Raw genomic sequence first — 20,015 nt, 5'->3', positions numbered from 1 at the left:
TATTCTGGGAGTTTCCATATAAAGAGGAAAAAATATACTCTGTATGTTCAGACTACTGCTGGCTTGGTTTTAAAAACCAATGCTGCCTAATTAACCAATGAATTCTGCCATAATGGAGGTGGTACAGTAAAAAAAAAAAAAAAAAATGATGGCTAAAGGTAGAACTTTAACTTTTGGCATGGTGTTTTAGTCAGCTTTTTCAATGCTGTAACTAAAAGACCCAACCAGGGCTGAGGATGTGGCTCAAGCGGTAGCACGCTCACCTGGCATGCGTGCGGCCCAGGTTCGATCCTCAGCACCACATACAAACAAAGATGTTGTGTCTGCTGAAAACTAAAAAATAAATATTAAAAAAAAAGACCCAACCAGAACAATTGTGGAGGAGGAAAAGTATATTTGGGGCTCAGGGTTTCAGCGGTCTCAGTTGATAGGCTCTTGGCTTCAGTCCTCAGGGCTCAAAGTGAGGCAGAACATTATGGCAGAAGAGTGTGACAGAGGGAATCAGCTCACGACAGGATCAGACTGCAGAGAGACTCACCAGATACAAAATACGTAGCTCAAAGCTAAGTCCCCAATGCCCACCTCCTCCAGCCACACTCTACCCACCTTCAGTTACCACTCAGTTAATCTCCATCAAAAGGATTATTCACTGATTGAGTTAAGGCTCTCATAACCCAATCCTATCTCCTCTAAACCTTCTTGCATTGTCTCATACATGAGCTTTTGGGGGACATCTCACATCCACGCCATAACAGCATGTAAAGGCAAGATAAAAGCATGGGATAGAAGAGAGACAACCTCACCAGCTAGCCCTGAAAATATTCCAGAATGATACCTCCTAAAGAAAGAGCAAATAGTGATAGACTCAGAAAAGTGACTTTCTTGGACCTGATGTTCAATATTAAAATCGTATCTACTCCCCATCTGCACTAAGGCACAATAGGTGTCTTTCTCAATCCACCTTCACCACAGAGCGTTAGGATGGCTAGTGGTGTGGGCTGTCCACGTTGTGTTTTTCTGCTGATCAGGTAGGAACTGCTGGATGTTTTCTGTGTTTTCACTTTACTAGGCTTAGGAGTTTTATGCCTGATCATACTATAGGCTTCACCTTAATGCAGTAGCAAAAACATCTAAATCTTAGTCTACTCAGCTATACGATGAAAATAATAATGCTTCTTTCATAGGACTATGATAACAAGCAAATAAGATAGTATATGCAAAGTTTTTAACTAGAACATGTAATAAATGGTAGGCATGATAAAAGTAATTATAGTAATGATTGGGGTTATCATAATCATTTTTATTATTACTATTAAAATATATTAGTTTATTTGGTTGGTCCCTTTCATTTTACAAGTCCTAATGTTTAGGGAATTGGGTTTGAAGTCTTTGAAAGGACATCATCTCTGCCCAGTTTTTTGTTTGTTTGTTTTAATAAAAGACTTACTTTTAAAAATTTCCCCACAGATTTAACCCACACTGATAGTTTCTGAACTTTTTGATGGTTTTATGACAACTTTTAAAATATTTTTCTAGATTTTTAAACTCACTGAAAATCAATAATGGTTCCTAAAACTGGAGAGTAGATTTTTTAAAAAGTTAACCATAAGAAATAGTAAAGAAATTAGATATAAACCTTTTAAAGACCAGGTTGATATTTCAAGTAACAGTTTTGTTGATATTTTTTCAGTTGCACAAAAAAAAATTTTCTTACAAAATTAGAAATATTAGGATTTTAAAAAAGAATATGAATGAAATTGGAAAGGTGCTGAAATTCAGTAAGTCAGTTTTCGCATCTAATCTACCAGTACCCCTTATATATTTGGTATTCATTGCTGTGTATTTATTTATGGGGGCAATGAGCTTTTCAGAGTACACAGACTATCAAGGGAATTAAAGTTCATTTGAATTATTTATTTGTTGGGAGTATGGGTTTCTAATATTTTTATAGTCAGAAGGAAAAAACATTAAAATTTAGTTAATGTTTTAGTAGCTAATAAAGAAGAATAATTCAGTCTCTCCCTACCATAGATATACACATACACATATGTACACACACATACACATGCACACAGAGTACAGAGTCATTTTAAAGAATCCAGAAACTGAAAACTTCTCAATAACAAAAATTTCTTAAGAAGCTTACTACAGTATATTAAGTGGACCCAACACTCAACATTTCATGTGAATATTATTACTTAAATTATTTTTTTAAATACTACTAACAAAACACCTCTCCAAGATTGGTCTTTCATTAGTGCCAATTACAGAAATTATGGTTACAGAAATTATGCCACAAAGTTGCCACATTGCTACTTTTTAAACATTTTTAATTACATGTGTATTTTTTTCCACATTTTTATTGGTGTACTATAGTTGTAATGATAAAATTTGTTACATACTGGTACACTACAGCATCATAATTTGGCCAATATCATTTCTTTGTACTTTCCCTTTCCCTCGCCTTGTTGTTATTTTTTAAAGAAAATAACTCATTAGGTTACTTCTGCCAAAATTTAAGACAAATTTTAAATAGTTTACAGTTGAACAGAGGAAAGTTTGTTTCAGTGCTCAACAAAAAGGTTAACTTGACCCATAAGCTACATTTTCTGTAACAAAAAAATATAGGAAAATTTAAATGGAATAAAAGAAGTAAATTGAATAATCTAAAATAGAAGCTTTCAGTATAGTTTTATAAAAGAACATTTATGTTCATTTCCAAAAGAATAGCTAACATAAAATATAAGTGAATCAAATGTTGCTGGTAATCTAACCTAGTAAGGAATAATCTCACTCGAGAATTAATTAAATACTCCTTCTCCCTCTCCTTCTTTCTCCCTGATGTATGGAGAAAGCCATCATCTCCCTAAGCCATCATCTGTCATAGGCATGTTTGCTACATTTGAGTTAGACCAGGTGGAGGAAGGGTGGAGCTGTGGACACCCAAAGGGTGGTGAGAAAAGGTCATCAATAGCTCACCTTGTTCTTGACCTTGGAGAGGACAGGGCCTCTGAAGGTTGGGTGCAAGCTTGTATTAAGTGGTCTGGGAAGTTTGATATTTGAAGAAAATGAGTCTCTTTGTGTCTTTTCATTGGCTTGGTGCTTCCCTACATGGTGTATTCTGAGGAATTTTCTTTATGCAGACATTCAGTCCTTTTCTCATTTACTAAAATATTTTCGGAGCTTCTATGAGATTTGGTGCTAAAGATATAGCAAACAACTAAACAGAAGAAAATAAAGCAAAAACTCTTCTTTAGGGATCACACATTTTATTGGGAGAAGACAAATAAAATAAATAGGTAAGTTACACAGATGTGATCATCTCTGTGGAGTAATTTTATATAAAGCTGGGAAAGGAGCCTGTATTGTAGTTTAAAATGAGTGACCACAGAACTCTTCATGGGGAAAATGGAAAATATGAATAAAAACTTGAACAATATAAGGGAGAGAGAAAGCCACACGGCTAACTCAGGAAGGAACATTCCTGTAGAGGGGACAACAGGAATATACCTGGATGTCTGTGAGATCCGTCAAGGAGACAGGTTGGTTGGAGGAGAGGGGAGAGCTCATGACCAGGAGTACAGAGTTAACATTTACTGAAATGGAACTGACCCTTGGACAAACAGGTCTGGGATTGTTAATTTTGAGATGTCTATTAGGTATCTAAGTGGAGAGAACCTGTGAGCAGAAGGGTGTGTATCTGAAGTTCAAGGGCAAGAACTCAGCTGTTGATACAGATGTAGTGTTATCAACATACAGATGGGATTTATCATAAGATTACCATGCTTGCTCAAGGCAGAAAGGAGACAACCCCAGCTGATTCCTGGGCAAGGACTACCATTGCGGGGCTGGAGAGAAAAGGAACATTTTTATCATTTATAGAACTTCAGGTAGCAAGGGAAGCCCCAGAGAACAGAATTAGGAGTTATGAATGGATGTCACAAAGCACAGAGATTTTTTTTTTATATTTTTATATTTGTGTGTGTGTGTGTGTTTTAGTACTGGGTATGGAACCAGAGGTGCTTAACCACTGAACCACATCCCCAAATCTTTTTTATATTTTATTTAGAGACTTTGTCTCACTGAGTTGCTTAGGGCCTTGCTAATTTGTTGAGGCTGGTTTGAACTCGCGATCCTCCTGCCTCCACCTCCTGAGCCACTGGTATTACAGATGTGCATCACCCAGAGCGCGGATTTTTGAGTTCATATACAAAACAATATTCCCAAAACTAAGCCTGTCAGCAATCAAAAGGGCTGCCTCTCTGGCTTGGAAAATATTCACAAAAGCTCAGGTTCTGGGGCTTTCAGCCAGGGGAGGGAAAGAAAATTCCTGTGAATTTGTCTATCACCCAATAGACATACAGTAGATGGTATTAAATAATATCATCACAAAACGACCAATATGTTCTGTATATGTAAACTAAGTTGAGAATTATGGCAACCACTTACATAAATGAGTGTTAATCAAATATATTTTGGTTTGAGATGGCTGATAAAATTGAATCCAAAGAGATTGTCAACAGCACCCTCCCCTCACCTCTCTTGCTCTCTTTTGAGTTTAGAGACAGTCTTTTAATGTAATGGCAAGCCTTAACTTCTGGATCTCCACACCATAAGTCATTTTCTATTCCCACTTCTATATAAGACACTACTTGAAGAAGAGAACCAACTGTGCCAAAGAATTCACAGTTCTGTGAGGATTCGGCTCTATTATTACATATGTGAGGGTGGAATGCTGGGAGGAAAAGAGGTCAAAAGGAAGGGGTGATTGATGGCAAGTGGGTAGAAGACTTGCTTAAAATGTATTATTTTGGCCTTGAACACCCACAAAATGTTCCATTTTAGAATATTATTACATAAAGTATATGCATAAAATAAAAATAAAAAGTTTCAAAAGAATTATTGATAATCATCAGTCAGAAAGTTTATAGATCCCTTAGAGAAAAGCACAGTATTTGCCATATTTAACATAGGATTAAGAGTTTAAATTATAAGTCTACTACTTCATGCTTGCATCTCCATATACAGAAGGTAGTCCTGTGTGATGTTGGTATTGGGATGAATTGCATTCATTATACTGTACTTCACCCCACAACAATCCAAAGGCAACTTTTCAACACCAAATAGTCCTTTGCCAGCATCCATCACAATAGTGAGATGACCACATGGAGAAAATTGTGATTATCTCAATGGTATCATAGAAAAGCCAATTTCAGCTTAACAAAAACAACTTGTTCCTTTCCCCCCTGCCCCACCCTTTCTTTCCTCTGAAAGCACTAGGTGTTCTGAGGTATTTGATTCTCTTTAGGGTATTATTTTAAAAAATTAAAAGAAAGGTGGTGAAGAATAGACTTTCTTCACCCATTTCTAGGATTTATACAAAGAGAAAATTACAGGATTCATGTGGCAAGGAAGACTGTTTTAACAGCTAAAGTGAAAAACATGAAGTGGGAGTTGGATTGACTGGTATTTGCAGTACAAAAAAATCGAGAGTACTGGATAATGGAAAGAAAGATTCAGAACATACAGCATAGCAGTTGTGTTTGAAAACATCCTTCTAACTTGTTTGCTCTTCAGCCATAGATAACTAAAGTGACAGAGGCTTCAAATTCCTTCTCAGCCCTTCACACCTTCAGCGTGGCAGGCACGCATAGAATTGATACTGTTCTGAAATTCACTGTGGTAACATGACAAGGCTGCTGCTAGAGTCGGAGGCAACCCCCTCTGGAAGTCTCCTGTGTGTTCCAGTCTCAGAGGCTCCTTTGGATGGCACTGGGCATACTTGCCTGGAGTGTTACCATTCTTATCAGCAGTCAAAGCAAAAAGTGCACCAAATCTGAATCAGGCTATGAACTTTTCTTAGCCTACAATGTAGGTGACAGCTAAACAAAGGACTTCACAAGGTACAGATGCTAAGAAAAGCACCCAGTTTGGAGTCTTCTCTGCTGTCCACACTGCTGCCAGCCCTAGACAGCGCCCCTGAGTGCGCTCTTCCCCTTTTGGCTCCTAGGTCAAGTCAGGAACAGGAAGGGGAAAGAGAATTCCAAACATTGATGTACTTCCTACAGCTACATCCCCTCTCTCCTTTTCTTCTTTCTGCCCTGCTTCTCCAGGGTACAGTTTATGAGACTTCAGATGCTGAGTTAAAAATACAGTAGATTTTTGTGGCTCCCCACTGTAATGCTGTACAGTGAAAAACCTGCGTTTTCCCTTCGGCTGTAGAAGGGAGAATAGTTCTGAAAAGTCAAGTTTAGGCTTTAAGATGCACATAGGTATTTTTTCCCATATGTTTTGAATTGCTCAACTGAAAGCAGAGGAGAGAATTTAAAAACAAACCAAAACTCTGACAACCCAATCTGCAGTCTGGCCTCACGGGAGCTCACTACACCTGGGCCTCACTACACACCTGGCCATGCCCTAGCCTCACTGGCTTCTATCAGATCCTTGAGTGTGCCTTGCCCCCTCCTGCCAATGGATCTTTGCATAGGTGCTCAATACTTGAAAACTCTTCTCTATCTTTCCTCAACCACTGCCCTCTTCTCTGCCTAGTTAACTTCTCTAGGTCCTTTTTATCTCAGTTCAAACTTGGCTTCATCCAGTCATCTTCCCTAACCTCTGTGTCTAGGAAGTCTAGGAACTCCCTACCGAAAGCATTAACCCTTCAAGCACTTCCAGCTGTTACTTTGCATTTTTATTTTTTACTTTTTTAAATTAGCATTTGTCTCCCCAACTAAACCGTAAGCTCAATGATGGCAGATTCTTGTTCCCTTTAGGTCCCCATTATTCCTTCAGCACACCCTGTTGGGGCTCATCATACAGAGGATGCTTAATAACTATTAGATGACTTACTCAATGAGTGAGTGAATAAATTATTTCTTTTTTTAATGAATTTATTTATTTCTTATTTTCAACTTAGTGTCTTTCATATTTTTCTCCAAAAGTTATTAGGTAGCTTGAAGTCATCTGATAAAGAAGGCCACTCTGTAGTTTTAACTCAATAAGTACAAAGGATCATACAGCTCGTCTAGGACACTGAAGAAAGGAAGGAAGTAAATAACCAAGTGTCCCTTTATTTTTCTCCCAGGACTTTAGGAAAAAAGGGGAAATCGAGAATCAATGGTCCCCGTAATTGATTGGCCATACCTGATACTTTAATTTTAGGATAATTTCCCAAACAGATCACAGTGATTTTATTTGATAAAGTAGAATTCATTATAATCTCTAGATGGATTTTCAGTCTCTAAATGTTTTAAGGGTGTCATCATCTTATTAAAAAAAAACAAAATCAACACTCCCTGGCCTACGTGCTCATTAGTAAATAAATATCAAGTTTGAATTTTTGTTTAATTTTATATGCAATTGAAATTGCTTTTAAAAGGATTTATCTGGAATCATGGGAATTCTGAGATCATTTACCAAAATTAGACTCTGCTGGAGACTGGGATAGGAGATATCCTGAGAACTTTGTGGAATTCGTTGTTTGATGAGCAGTAACATGAATGATAAGGTGATTTTAAAAAGTGGCAGACAGTTTGACTCACTTAGAAAGCAGCCAGAAAAATCATTAAATGATTATTGACTATTCAGAAAAGATGGTTGTATTTTAACATTTTTTAAATATTTTATTTTTATGTTTTTGGTGCTAGGCACACTCTACCACTGAACTATACCCTTAACCTCTAAACTACATTTTAACAAACTGTTTTATACCTTGAAATGATTTCTTCTCCCCCAATTTTGTGTAGTTTGTTTTGCTAATGAGGTGTAAAAAAAGATACGAAGAACAACCAAGTGCTTATAAAATTAAAATGTAGACTAATGAATATCTTTTCTTGAACTAAATTGAAAGTAGCCAACTATCTCTCACTCTGAGATCACATTAGAGAATCACTTGTGAAGACACTGGATACCCAGGAGACTTAAAGTACTGGAGTGCCAGAGCCCACAATTTATTTTGAAAAGCTTTTGACTCTTGGAAAGGGCTCAGGTAGATTACACGGGAGTACTCTGCTGATTCTGTAGAAAGTCAAGGTCAAACTAACTAGTACTTGAAAACATTTAAAGGCTATTGAGAATGATATCTAATTATGTCTAGTGCTTAGACTTTGCTTCACCCTAACTTTATATTTTGATTAAAATATTTTAAGTTCTAGGGTTTTTTTAACATCCTTTTTAAAGAGAAATTTATTATGAAGAGCAAGACCATTTTATATTTCTTTTGTCTCAGTTAATCTGGTTGTGGGATATTTAGCCTTTCACACCACAGGTTTACTCACATTACGGCATAATACCTTACAAGGAAATAAACTGCCTGTGGAGAGTGTGTTGGCACCCATGTTAGGAAGGTGAGAAATTCAGATGCTCCATAGAGTGGATCCCAAAGGCACTTTGTCCTCCAACGTTCAGGCTGTTTGGACCTCTTGGGCTGGGAACTATGAGAAATGGTGAGAAAACACCTGGCCCTAGGGGGAATGTGTCACTGGTCAGCACTGGATGGGAGGCCTGACTTCTCCAGAGCTGACAGGATGAGTTCCCACAGGACAGCCTACACAGCAGCCACAGTAGCAGGACAGGTGGGAAGTACAGCAGGTTCTGCAGGGTCAGAATGCTGGTGCCTGGCCTCTCTTTTTGCTTGGATGATCAGTAACTAATCCTTAACTTATACCACAGTGGGTAGCAAGTCAAAACTTAAACTTCAACATCAGTGAGTCTAATTCACTTAGATTTGAAAGGTACAAAACCCAAGGCTCATAAAATGTAAATAAAATATCCTTCCCAGTATTTCTATATTTATAATTAAATGTGATTGTGGGATTTGATAACACTTCAGACCAGAGAAAAATCTAATGTGATGACCTGAGTCTGGAAGGACTAATGCATGTTAAATATTCACGTTAATTATGCATGCTTTCAGCTCCCAGCCTGGAAGAGTTCCCAGGAACACATACAGGCAGCAGCAGCCCTCCTGGAAGTGGCTGCCTAATCTGAGTTCCCTTTGCACTGGGATAAACAAACATTTGCAAGTGGGAGTTCACTGTTGGGGCTGCTGAGATTTAAAAGCACCTTTTGGGAGGTGCAGATTGTCCCAGGAAATGAGAACTACTTAACAGTGAACAAAGTAGGCATTGAGCATGCATTTTTAAAATTTTTTTAAAATTAAATCTTGAAAAGACTATTTTCTAGGAATAGTTCACTGTAGATAAGAAAAGATCCAGATACAATATCTTTAAGGACCCATCTTGCTGAATTGCTGTTTGGTGTGCTAGTATGCACACTCTCGTATCACAGTACATGCTCTTCATCTCTATATTTTATGTAACACAATTTCTACAGAAAAGAGAAAATCCTGATTGGAAAGGGGTGCAGTAGAGGATGGTATTGAAAGATGTCAGTGGGAAATCCACAGTAATCCTTCAAGTAAATCCAGAGACCCATCACGACAGCCTTGTTCCAGAGCTCACATTAATATTCCCACTGAATATGACGTTTACAGCCTGTATGGCAAAGGGATCCAGTTCACTTGCTCTCCAGCCTCCACCCTGGAGGAGAGTGTGATGTCCTGGTCCCAAAGGCCTCCCTCAAGGAACTCTCAGCATTTCTCAAGCTGCTCCTTCTTCAGGGAACCCACAAAGCACAGATAGTGCTTTAGTTCAAAATAGAAGAACATCTTATTCTGGATTGTACACCTGAACCCTCTCTCTCCGTAGATGGCAGGTTTCTCACTTCTCTTCCTCTTCCTTTGTTAGTTATGCAAATCCTAACTACACCAATCCTCAGTGCAAACTGCCACAGCCAGTTAACTTTGCATTTTCACATCTCTGGAGGAATAAAAATATAAAATACTTTTTTATTCTCCACTCCAGGGCCATTTCGTGACTGGGAAGTCCTTCCTTTTCACAACAGTAGGCAGGGGTAATATAAGCAGGCTGATTGTGCACAGAGAAGTCCCTCTTTCTCAGTCCATGACCCCAAACTGACTGGGGATAGCTTTTCCTTGAGGACCCACGTGTAATTCTTAATGCAAGGACAAGTACCCAGACCCCTCCCAGCTTCTTTTCCAGCGTACCAAAGTCAGAAATTTGCTGATCCTTCTGCCCTCTTCCCTGGCCCTGCCCCACATACATTTAGACAGGCATTTGCTGGGTGGCCCCTGCAGATCTCAAAGTGGCATCCTTGTGCCTTCATTTCCTTTTACTGTGCTTGACTTTGATTTCTTCCTTTTCTACGAACAAAGCTCTTTGTAAAGTAAGAGGTCTTTGGGAGCAGAGATATATCTCTGATTCGAGCAATATCATGAGGTTCCAATGAAGAATCTTATAATCAATATTTTTTATGTATCCCACACCTGGAGAGACTGAAGATCTCCTACTAAAGTAGACATAAGAAACTGTAGCCTCATACTGTGGGGAGAGAAGTCTGATTATGAAAGGGCTCTGAAGTTTTGTTGATGAACTTCGTTTCTTCTCCATTGCTTGTTATTATCATGTGAATGTTGCATGTAAGCTCCAACCTAATACAATTTTCATTCTTTCTGCAGCACCTGAAATTCTTAGAGGCTGTGCCTATGGACCAGAGGTGGACATGTGGTCTGTAGGAATAATTACCTACATCTTGTAAGTGAAGACAAGCAATCTTTATGCAAGCTGTTTGCCTTTGTGTAACATTTTCTAGGTACCTATAGTTCTCATAAGAACGGAGATGATTATTGTGATTTTCTGTTCACACTAAATATAGTTGGTGATAGATTTTTTTCTCAAAATGATTTTTTTTTCTTTTATAATTTTCTTGGGACCAGAACCTCTTCCAGGGCTTTTCTATATCTCATTTTTGCTATGCAATGTATAGCAGATTTGGGAAACAATTCATTATTTGATGACCATATAGAATGTGAAATCCAAGTCCACCTACTACACTTTCTCTTGTTTTATTTTATTGGCCATCTTGTCTAAAACAATTAGGCCTTTAGTCCTTTTAAGAGAGCAAAGGGCTATTTTTTATGCAATCCCAAATTGGTATATTTTTTATCAGAATATTTTAAATGCATCTTCATTATCAATTTTGTTTCCTTTTTCAAACTAACCCTACACAGTTTTCTCTGGGAGGAAACAAATGAGCTAAATATTTCACCCTCTGGTATCTCCAACTCCATTATAGATCAACTGTCTAATAAAAAATAAGGAATTTTGGAAAATTTATCAAAATGATGATGGAATTACAGGCAATGACAAGGGAAGTCATAAACCAAACAGAGGTTTGGCTGGAAAGCAAGATTTCATTAGAAAAACTGAAAAGCAAGATGTCAATAAGCATATGTATTTGCCATTTAGATGGTAATGCATAATTAATTTTTGGAACCCATATTGTTCAAATCTGGAAAGAGATTTTTGAGGGTTTGAAAGAAAGTGTATTTGTCTTCCCTCTCCTTTCATGCTGGGGATCCAACCGTGGACCTCAAGAATTCTACCACTGAATTATGATCCCAGCCCAAAATTTATTAGTCTTGTTCAGGCTGCCATATAGAGTGGGTGACTTCAACAATAGACATTTATTTTCTCACATCTGGAGGCTTGAAGTCTGAAATCAGGGTGCAGCCTGGCTGGTTCTGGTGAGGGGGATCTCTTCCTGGTTTGCAGAAAACTCCCTTGTCAGCATGTCTTCACACAGCAGGGGTGGGAGGGAAGTGCACAAACTCTGTGGTCTTTTCTCATAAATGCACTAACCTCATCATGACCTTCATGACTTCCCTAAACCCAATTACCTTTCAAAGGCCCCATCCCCAAATACCATCATATTAGAAGTTACAGCTTCAACTTGTAAATTTGGAGCGGGGAAGAACATATCAGTCCATAGCAGAAATTTGTTGTTGTTTTGTTTTTAATAGTGATCTTAGAAAGTGCAATGTGTAGGTCATGTGAGCTAGGAATAATTGGAACAGAATGTCATAATTGAAACAGAACTTCCAGGCAAGTTAGTAGACTCTACGTTCACCCAGGTGGGTACATTGGTTGATGGCCCAGATAAAAAGGTTTAAAAATCAACCCATAAAATAGCATCTGCTAATACATAATCGCAAAAGATATTTTCAATATTTAATTTCCTGTGTTTCTAGAAATGTGTTAAAGCTTGAGAATTTGAACAGGTAGTGAACCATATTTTTTCTTCTGTTTGTCACATGAAATGCTTAACTCATTAAAATAAATACCTGACTCTACTTTGAGATTTCTTTTATACTAGAGAAAGAATATTATCCCTGAATTATGCAGGAAATATATCATACTTCATATACGCATTTGAATTTCACATTAAGTGTAAAACCAAACCATACAAATAAGGATTCAGGTTTGGTTTCACACTTAGAGTGTGAATGAAGTGTAAATGTACCTTATGACAATCCGTGTCAAAATGTACTAGGAAGATTTGAAGCATTGATAGTATAAGAGAACTTTGAGAGATGGAAGGAGGAAATTAAGTTACATGCACCCTGAAAGATGGAAGTATGGATTGAAGAAAATTCCATGGAATTGGGTCACTGACATAGGAACATAAAAGAGAAAATACAATCATTGGAGAAACATTTTATGATGACCTGGAAGATAATATTTTCCTGTCAAACTCTTTTCCTTAGTCCATTACCAAATTATACAAACAAGTCTTTATATTTATTCTCTGTAGGTTATTAATTAACAGGAATTTATTGAAAGTGAAAGTAGTGGCTCCAAAAATGAACACAGAGATGCTACTTTGAACTAATCTGGAACTAAAGTTTCACACTAATTTCTGTCATCCTGTAAACCTGGGGACCTCTTGCTTAATCTGTAGTTCATTAATAATTGATGAAATCCACCTGGCAAGGTTCATGGGCACATTTTCTCCTAAACTCAGTGGCCTATTGATGGCCTGAGACTGTGCCCTCTAGACACCTGTCTCATTGCACCAAGTGACCTAGAATCAAAGGGGAGCGAAGTACAGAAATTACCAAAGGGAGGATTCGAGCTGATGACTTTTTGCCGATGCTTCCTGGGAAAGTAAATGTTATGACAGAGCTACATTATGAGCCTCAGTTAAATCCTTTCTTCATCTCCCAAATGTTGAGGTATCTGTTCTACATCTACTTATCTGTGTGTACATAAATTCTGGTGCTTATCTTTGAATAAAGCCATGAATAGAAGTTTGATTCTTACTATAGATATAAATACCTCTGTTCCCCTTGCCCCCCTCATCTATGACTTCTACATTTTAACACTTTACTCTCTCCTTAAAAGCTCTAGTTTGTCCCCACCAGGCCATTTTGTGCCATGGCCCATTTCTAAAGATGAGGTTAAGTTAGAAACAAGGCCATTCTGTTGTTTCTCCCAGGAATTCTGGTCTTTCTTTAAGAGAGCTGCAGGAGTGGGCCTTTGACTACTGCAGCAATCATACCAGAATCACTTAGCAAATGAAGTTCAAACCCTCTCCTTCAGTTTTAACACAGTGGTTCTTCCCAAAGGCCTGGGGCTTCCCTGTTTAAACATACAGGCCTATATCCTCCCAGCATCTCCTTCAACTGTCACTGTTGGAATTAAAGTATTACTAGTTCTGAAAGGTTTGTGCGCTGTGTGTGTGTGTGTGTGTGTGTGTGTGTGTGTGTTTGCTATTGTTGACATAATTGAGATGGAAAAAAAGTATTCAAGCACTCTAGCTTATCACTTTTGTTCTCAGAGTTTCAGAAGGGGAAATGCAAGGAGCTTCCTTAACTGAGTGTGGAAAGCTGGCTAATTTCTCCACAATTAGCAACACTTTTCTAGTGGTGTGGAGGGGTGGGAGGGCCAGACAAGGACGACTTTCCTCTTCTCCAGAGATGGACAAGCACCCCTCTGTCTTTATGCTTTCCTTCCATAGGTAGGTCAGGAGCAGCCTGAAGCAGCAGCGGGGAAGAGAATGTGGCTGACTCTAGGATATTTGGAGGAAACAAAGACTCTCCCAATGAAATATTCCATGAGTAAAAGAACACAAGAAAATAATTCTTCATAAAAACCCATCATTTTAGGATACACTTGCACCAACCTAGCCAGCACGAAAGGAATAATTTGAGAAGATGTCTTTTATTCATTATTTTATCCCCAATCTTTTCAAAAGCAACATATGCAACACATGGGCTCATTTTGACAGTTCCCCTCTTGTCCCCGTGATTTCAGAACCCCCACCTGTCTCCAAGCAGTGGAGAATTGGCGACTTGCTTTTCCTCTCACCCTCTCTTTAGGAAGCCAGAAATGTTCTTCTGTTGCTTTTTGTCCCACTTTTCTTATTCATTTTCATGTTGATCCTGTGGTGGAAAGTGAAGATGAATATAGGTGGAATATCTTTAAGATGTATGAAAGAAAGAGGGTCACTTACAAGGATGAGGCAAATTTAGACTGTTTGTTGACTGCATCTGGTCACTGAATTAAGTCTTTTTTCCAGCACTGGGGATTGAACCCAGGAAGGGTCCTCTACTATTGAGCTACATCCCCAGCCCCCTTCTCTCTCTCTCTGTCTCTCTCTATGTCTCTCTCTCTGTCTATGTCTCTGTCTCTCTATGTCTCTCTATATATGTCTCTCTCTGTCTCTCTATCTGTCTATGTCTTTCTCTCTCTATGTGTCTCTCTCTCTATGTCTCTCTCTCTCTCTCTCTCTCTCTCTCTCTCTCTCTCTCTCTCTCTCTTATTTCTTAATTTTGAAACAGGGTCTGTCTATGTTGCCAAAGCTGACTTTGAACTTGTGATCCTTCTGCCTCAGGCTCCTAAGTCAATGTAATTACCAGCACAAGCCACCATGCCTGATCGTACATTTCTATAGAGGAATTCAGTGAATAGAGATGAATAAAAAAATAAATAAAACTCTTATTTCCATTTTTTAACCTCTTTAATCTCAAAATTCTAACTCTTCCATTTTATACTAAATGGGAATTCTAATCAACCTGTCTTAATTCTCATGAAGAAAAAATTCATGGAAAAATCTTTACCATAGTGCTTATAATAATGTATGCTATTGTTATTGCTGTTCTTTTTATGTCATCATAATAATTATTATATTTTTTCAGAAATTCTACTCACTATTCTTACTTCCTTGAGATGTGACTGTGTTTTTACACTATTGATCATGAATTGTAACAAGGCAATTATATGCTTGTGCTGAGTAGACTTGCTTTTGTATATTATTTCTATTGAAAAAGGAGGTCTTGAATTTCTGTAGAAATTTGATGAAATATAGTCTTTTAAAGATACTTTATTTCCTATATTTTTCCCCCTCTAGACTTTGTGGATTTGAACCATTCTATGATGAAAGAGGTGATCAGTTCATGTTCAGGAGAATTCTGAATTGCGAATATTACTTTATCTCCCCCTGGTGGGATGAAGTATCTCTAAATGCCAAGGACTTGGTAAGTGTGACCAAAACAAAATGAAACACAATGGAATAAATTCATATTTAACTAACTAATGGACGTTTTAAAGATTATGTTCTGATTAATAATTAGTGGTTAATTAATTCCCCCAGTCTTTTCAAAGGCAACATATATATCATAAACCCTGATGTGGATTCCTTTTGTAGTCCCTTTTTTGTCCCCTCTGACTTCAAAACCTCTGACTCTTGACAGCAGAAGCATTAATGCATTTTTCTTATAGATAATGAAAGATATGTTTTGACTTATCATTAGCTAAATTATCACAAACTACAATTGTTATTGTATTAATTAATGAGTTTCTACCACCTGACAAATGAAGAGACTTGCTTATGACAAAAACTGTGCTAGGTAAATCCAAACATAGTTTACACAAAATTGTTTTAACATGGCTTGTTATTACCTAGATTTAGATAGACTTCATATAAAATAATGTCACTTCCTGAAATTTCATCCAAACTTATTAAAATATCCTGGCAGTAATACAAGTTCTTCCTTTATGGATCCTTGACATACAGTCATGAAATAGTAATAGTGTATTTTGTTTCTTTTACACTGCTTTTCACATAAGCTAATATAGAAGCTCATTTGCATTCAGGAAACACTCTCTTCGGAGGGTCCTCCTCTTTTAAAAAGATGATACTAATGTGTGGTTAAAACATTTATCATCAATGATCTAGGGGAAAACCACACAGAAATAACCAAAAGCTGACTTTTGAATCATAGAGGGTTGAGAGGGATCTTGGGAGTCATCTGATCTTTCCCTCATCTTAAAGATGAATGTGCTAAAGACCAGAAAATTGAAGGGACAGGGGCTGGGGATATACTCAGTTGGTAGAGGGCTTGCCTCACTTTCACAAGGCCCTGGGTTCAATTCCCAGCACAAAAAAAAAAAAAAGAAAGAAAAAGAAAAAAGAAAAAAAAAGAAAAGAAAAAGAAAATTGAAGGCACAGCCAAAGATCATACATCTTGCTAGTAGGAGAACATTATTAAAACTGACTACAGTTTCCAGACCCCTGTTCCAGGACTTTTCCTCCATCAAACATTTCTTCCTTTTACTTCATCTTATTTCATGGAACAGATCACTTAGGGCCCATGGCTTTTCCTGCATGACTGAGAAGAGGAGCGCTGTGTGTGGCATGTGAGGATTTTGTACCACACTCCAGACATCTCTTACATCCATCACTTTTCTCCATCTCTGTTACCACTATCCCAATCCAAGACACCATCCTGTAGGACCTGGACCACAACCTCCTCTCGGGTCTCCCTGCCTCTTCCTGTGCCCTTCTTAAATACACTCCACACAGGATGTGGAAGTCTCTGCTCTGGACAAATCCAGTGTCTCCAACCCAAATACGCAGTCCTTTATAAATGTTACAGAAAAGACTGAAAGGCAAACCAGATATTATTTATTCCTTATTTTACTTGCTGCTTGATTTTGTTGGCCTGGGTTCACTTCTTCATCCAAAGCCCCTCATTTCTTACCAGGCCAAAGTCCAGAGAGATTGACTCCCTTGGAGACATTATGATGGACTTGAGATGAATGCTGACATAATACAGACCTCAGTTTAAATCCAAGCTCTACTAACTAGAAATTGTCTAACCTTAGGCAAGTACTAAATCTGAGTTTGTTAATCCCTCTCTTGAGAACTGGAGCTAGTAATTCTAAGTAACCTTAATTCTAAAGATTATATTAGTTTTTTTAATTATATGCATATTATAATGCATAAACAAGGGAATTAAGTTGTTAATCAGATCCAATCATGTAAGAAAAGGATCTAGGGAAGTGTCCATAGGCACCCACTTTGTGTCTTGTCTAGGTCTCAAAAGTAGAGACATAATCAGAACTTTCACACATCTTTTGACTTCAAATAGACTATCTCTCATATCAGATCACTCCTTCTGAGTCCAAGGCTTGGAACTATTTTATTTGTTGATCTTCTTGGCAATTTATTGCCTGCCATTCTGAGAAGGAGAAATGGACCTTTCAGAACAGGTTACTTTTGGTTGAGTTTAACCCTTTAAGCAAATCATACCCCAAAGCCAGTGACATTTTTGATTCTAAAATGACTTTTACTCTAGCTCTGGGCTGGAGCACCCTCTGGAGATTAAAGAAAAAGAACTACATATCCCAGAAGTATCATAAAATAGTATCATAAAATAGTTGGACTATTGCCCCTTTTGTTTGCCATTTAATCTCCATGGAAAGAATGATGATGCATGAATGATTCTGTTGCCATGGAGATGTGTTTTAAGTTCTGAATCCTAGGTGATTCTGAAGTACAGCTTAGAATGATTCAGATGCTGGTTTTACCTTCAAAGAATCAGAGGCAAGCAGGACCTGTTTCTTTGGCCTTTGCTCAAAAAGCAGTCTGCCACTTGGGGGACAGGTTTCAGTAGGGTCCCAATATCATCTACTGCTACCTGCAGTAGTTCCTGTCCACTGTGTCCCGTGAGGGCTTACACCCTTTTTAAAAATGTATAATTAGTACTACTGCTCAGAAAATAGAACAAGACCTAGAAGTTCACAAGCTAGGGGCATGTTCAAGCCACCATAAAAGTTTCCTTAAATCTGTTTCTTTATCATTTCAGGTCAGAAAATTAATTGTTTTGGATCCTAAAAAACGGCTGACTACCTTTCAAGCTCTCCAGCACCCGTGGGTAACAGGTAAAGCAGCCAATTTTGTACACATGGATACTGCTCAAAAGAAGCTCCAGGAGTTCAATGCTCGACGTAAACTTAAGGTAAAATGACATTTTTTCTTTTGTTTAAAAAAAAATTATTGGGGCTGTGGTTGCCTAAGCACGTGTGAGGCACTGGGTTTGATCCTCAGCAACACATGATAAATAGATAAATAATAAAGAAATAAATGTATAAAAATACAATAACATTATTTTAAAAAATCATGTTCTCTTTCTAGGACTAGTAACCATCTTCAGTGGCACCAGTGGCGCCCAACAGTGCTGACATTAAACTACTTCCAGTTTCTTTATCTTCTCATAAATTCATCATTAATAGTAGGGAAAAGGTTTTTTTTATACTGAAATTTGGTCACCAAATACACTATTGTTGTTTTTCATCTAACTAAGGCTAAACAATTGGAACAGCATTTTTCAAGAAACTGATGTTTATTCAGGAAGTTTTTTCCTTCCTGAATATGTGAAAACTGGAAAACAATTTTTGAAACTATACTTCATAATATAAGTAATTATACTTGATAAACATTAACATGATTGAAATTAGAAATTATTCATCAAAATGTGTCCATTTCCTATAGAACACTTATAAAACAAAGACTATATACTTTTCTATGACATAATGGTATTTAGAACTAGTTATAGAAAGGGATCTCCAAACTTAGGGTTCTCTTCAATCTTTTTTTACTGGCTCATATAGATTAAATAAACTGAAGGTCTCCATGGCCAAATTAATTCGAAATACCCTGGATAAGTGTTGATGTAACATGGATCCTAGTGTTCCAGGAAACAAATACTTTGGGAAACAATCTAAAATTTTATATGAGTCATCAGTTATCCAGATTATGAAATACTCTAATTTGAGATTAGAGAGATTTTGTTGTTCATTCTCCAAACTAGTTTTCATCCAATGGTGTTAGAATGACATACTTCGAAAGACTGAACACTAACTTATAAAATATACTCCCTAAAAACAAAGTAGGGGTTTAGCTCTGATTTGGGGATTTTAAGTGGAGGTGACATCTGATGCCTTTCTGTCTCCAACCAGGCAGCCGTGAAGGCTGTGGTGGCTTCTTCACGCTTGGGAAGTGCCAGCAGCAGCCATGGCAACATCCAGGAGAGCCAGAAGACTAGCCAAGAACCTTCTCCAATCCAAAGCAGCAGCGAGAACATCAAAGCTATGCCAGAAGTAGAGAACACCCAAGGAGATGGGCCCCAAGTGGCCGTTGAGGGTGAAGAGGCTGAGCTGATGAAGGTGCAGTCCTTAGAGGAGGTGAAAGATGAAGATATAAATGCTGAGGAAGTCCCCATGATGGAGCCCGATGCTCTGGAGGACGAGATAAAGATTGCTGACCCAGAAATGGAGGAGAGCCCAGTGGAAGAGAAACTGAAGACTGTGGAGGAAGCAGCAGACCCCAGAGAAGGGCAGGAAAACCCTGCCGTGGGACTTGGAGTTCCACAACAAGATGTGATCTTGCCAGAGTACTAAGTTGACTTCCTTTAGATCCGGAAGTCAAACTCTGGCATTTTATGTGCTTTGTCCTTCAGCAAGGAAGGGTGTGGAAGCATGATATGCACTAATAGTGATTCTGTTTTTGAGGTGCAAAAAAAAAAAAAAATACATATATACAAGTTGGTAATCCTAACTTCAATGCATGTGACTGCTTTATGAAAATAATAGTGTTTTCTATGGCATGTAATGGATACCTAGTACCGATGAGTTAAATTTGAAATTGCAAGTAAACACAACCCTTAAAAACACCCATTTTCAGCAACCAGTGGCAGACATTTTAAGTAAATAGTAGCAAATTAATTTCCCTTTGAAAACCTAGCCATCATCCTACATCGTTTGGGTTTCTTCACAAGGTAGTAATTCCTTTGAACTGCTTCTCAGATAATA

General features: G+C 37.8%; 1 protein-coding gene across 1 annotated transcript in view; it reads left to right on the top strand.

The window, feature by feature from the left end:
- The window catches only part of Camk4 (calcium/calmodulin dependent protein kinase IV), a 219,717-nt gene extending 200,113 nt beyond the window's left edge, over window positions 1–19,604 (top strand). Inside the window, exons 8-11 of the mRNA XM_076856004.2 lie at window positions 10,538–10,613; window positions 15,271–15,397; window positions 18,011–18,163; window positions 19,164–19,604. Of these exons, the coding sequence (XP_076712119.1) occupies window positions 10,538–10,613; window positions 15,271–15,397; window positions 18,011–18,163; window positions 19,164–19,604 (797 nt within the window). The remainder of the gene's footprint in view (window positions 1–10,537; window positions 10,614–15,270; window positions 15,398–18,010; window positions 18,164–19,163) is intronic.
- The last annotated feature ends 411 nt before the right edge of the window (window positions 19,605–20,015 follow it).

This window comes from Callospermophilus lateralis, chromosome 5 (assembly GCF_048772815.1).
Source record: "Callospermophilus lateralis isolate mCalLat2 chromosome 5, mCalLat2.hap1, whole genome shotgun sequence".
Lineage (NCBI taxonomy): Eukaryota > Metazoa > Chordata > Mammalia > Rodentia > Sciuridae > Callospermophilus > Callospermophilus lateralis.
The sequence above is the reverse complement of the archived record's forward strand: the minus strand, read 5'-3'. Positions and strand labels throughout refer to the sequence as shown.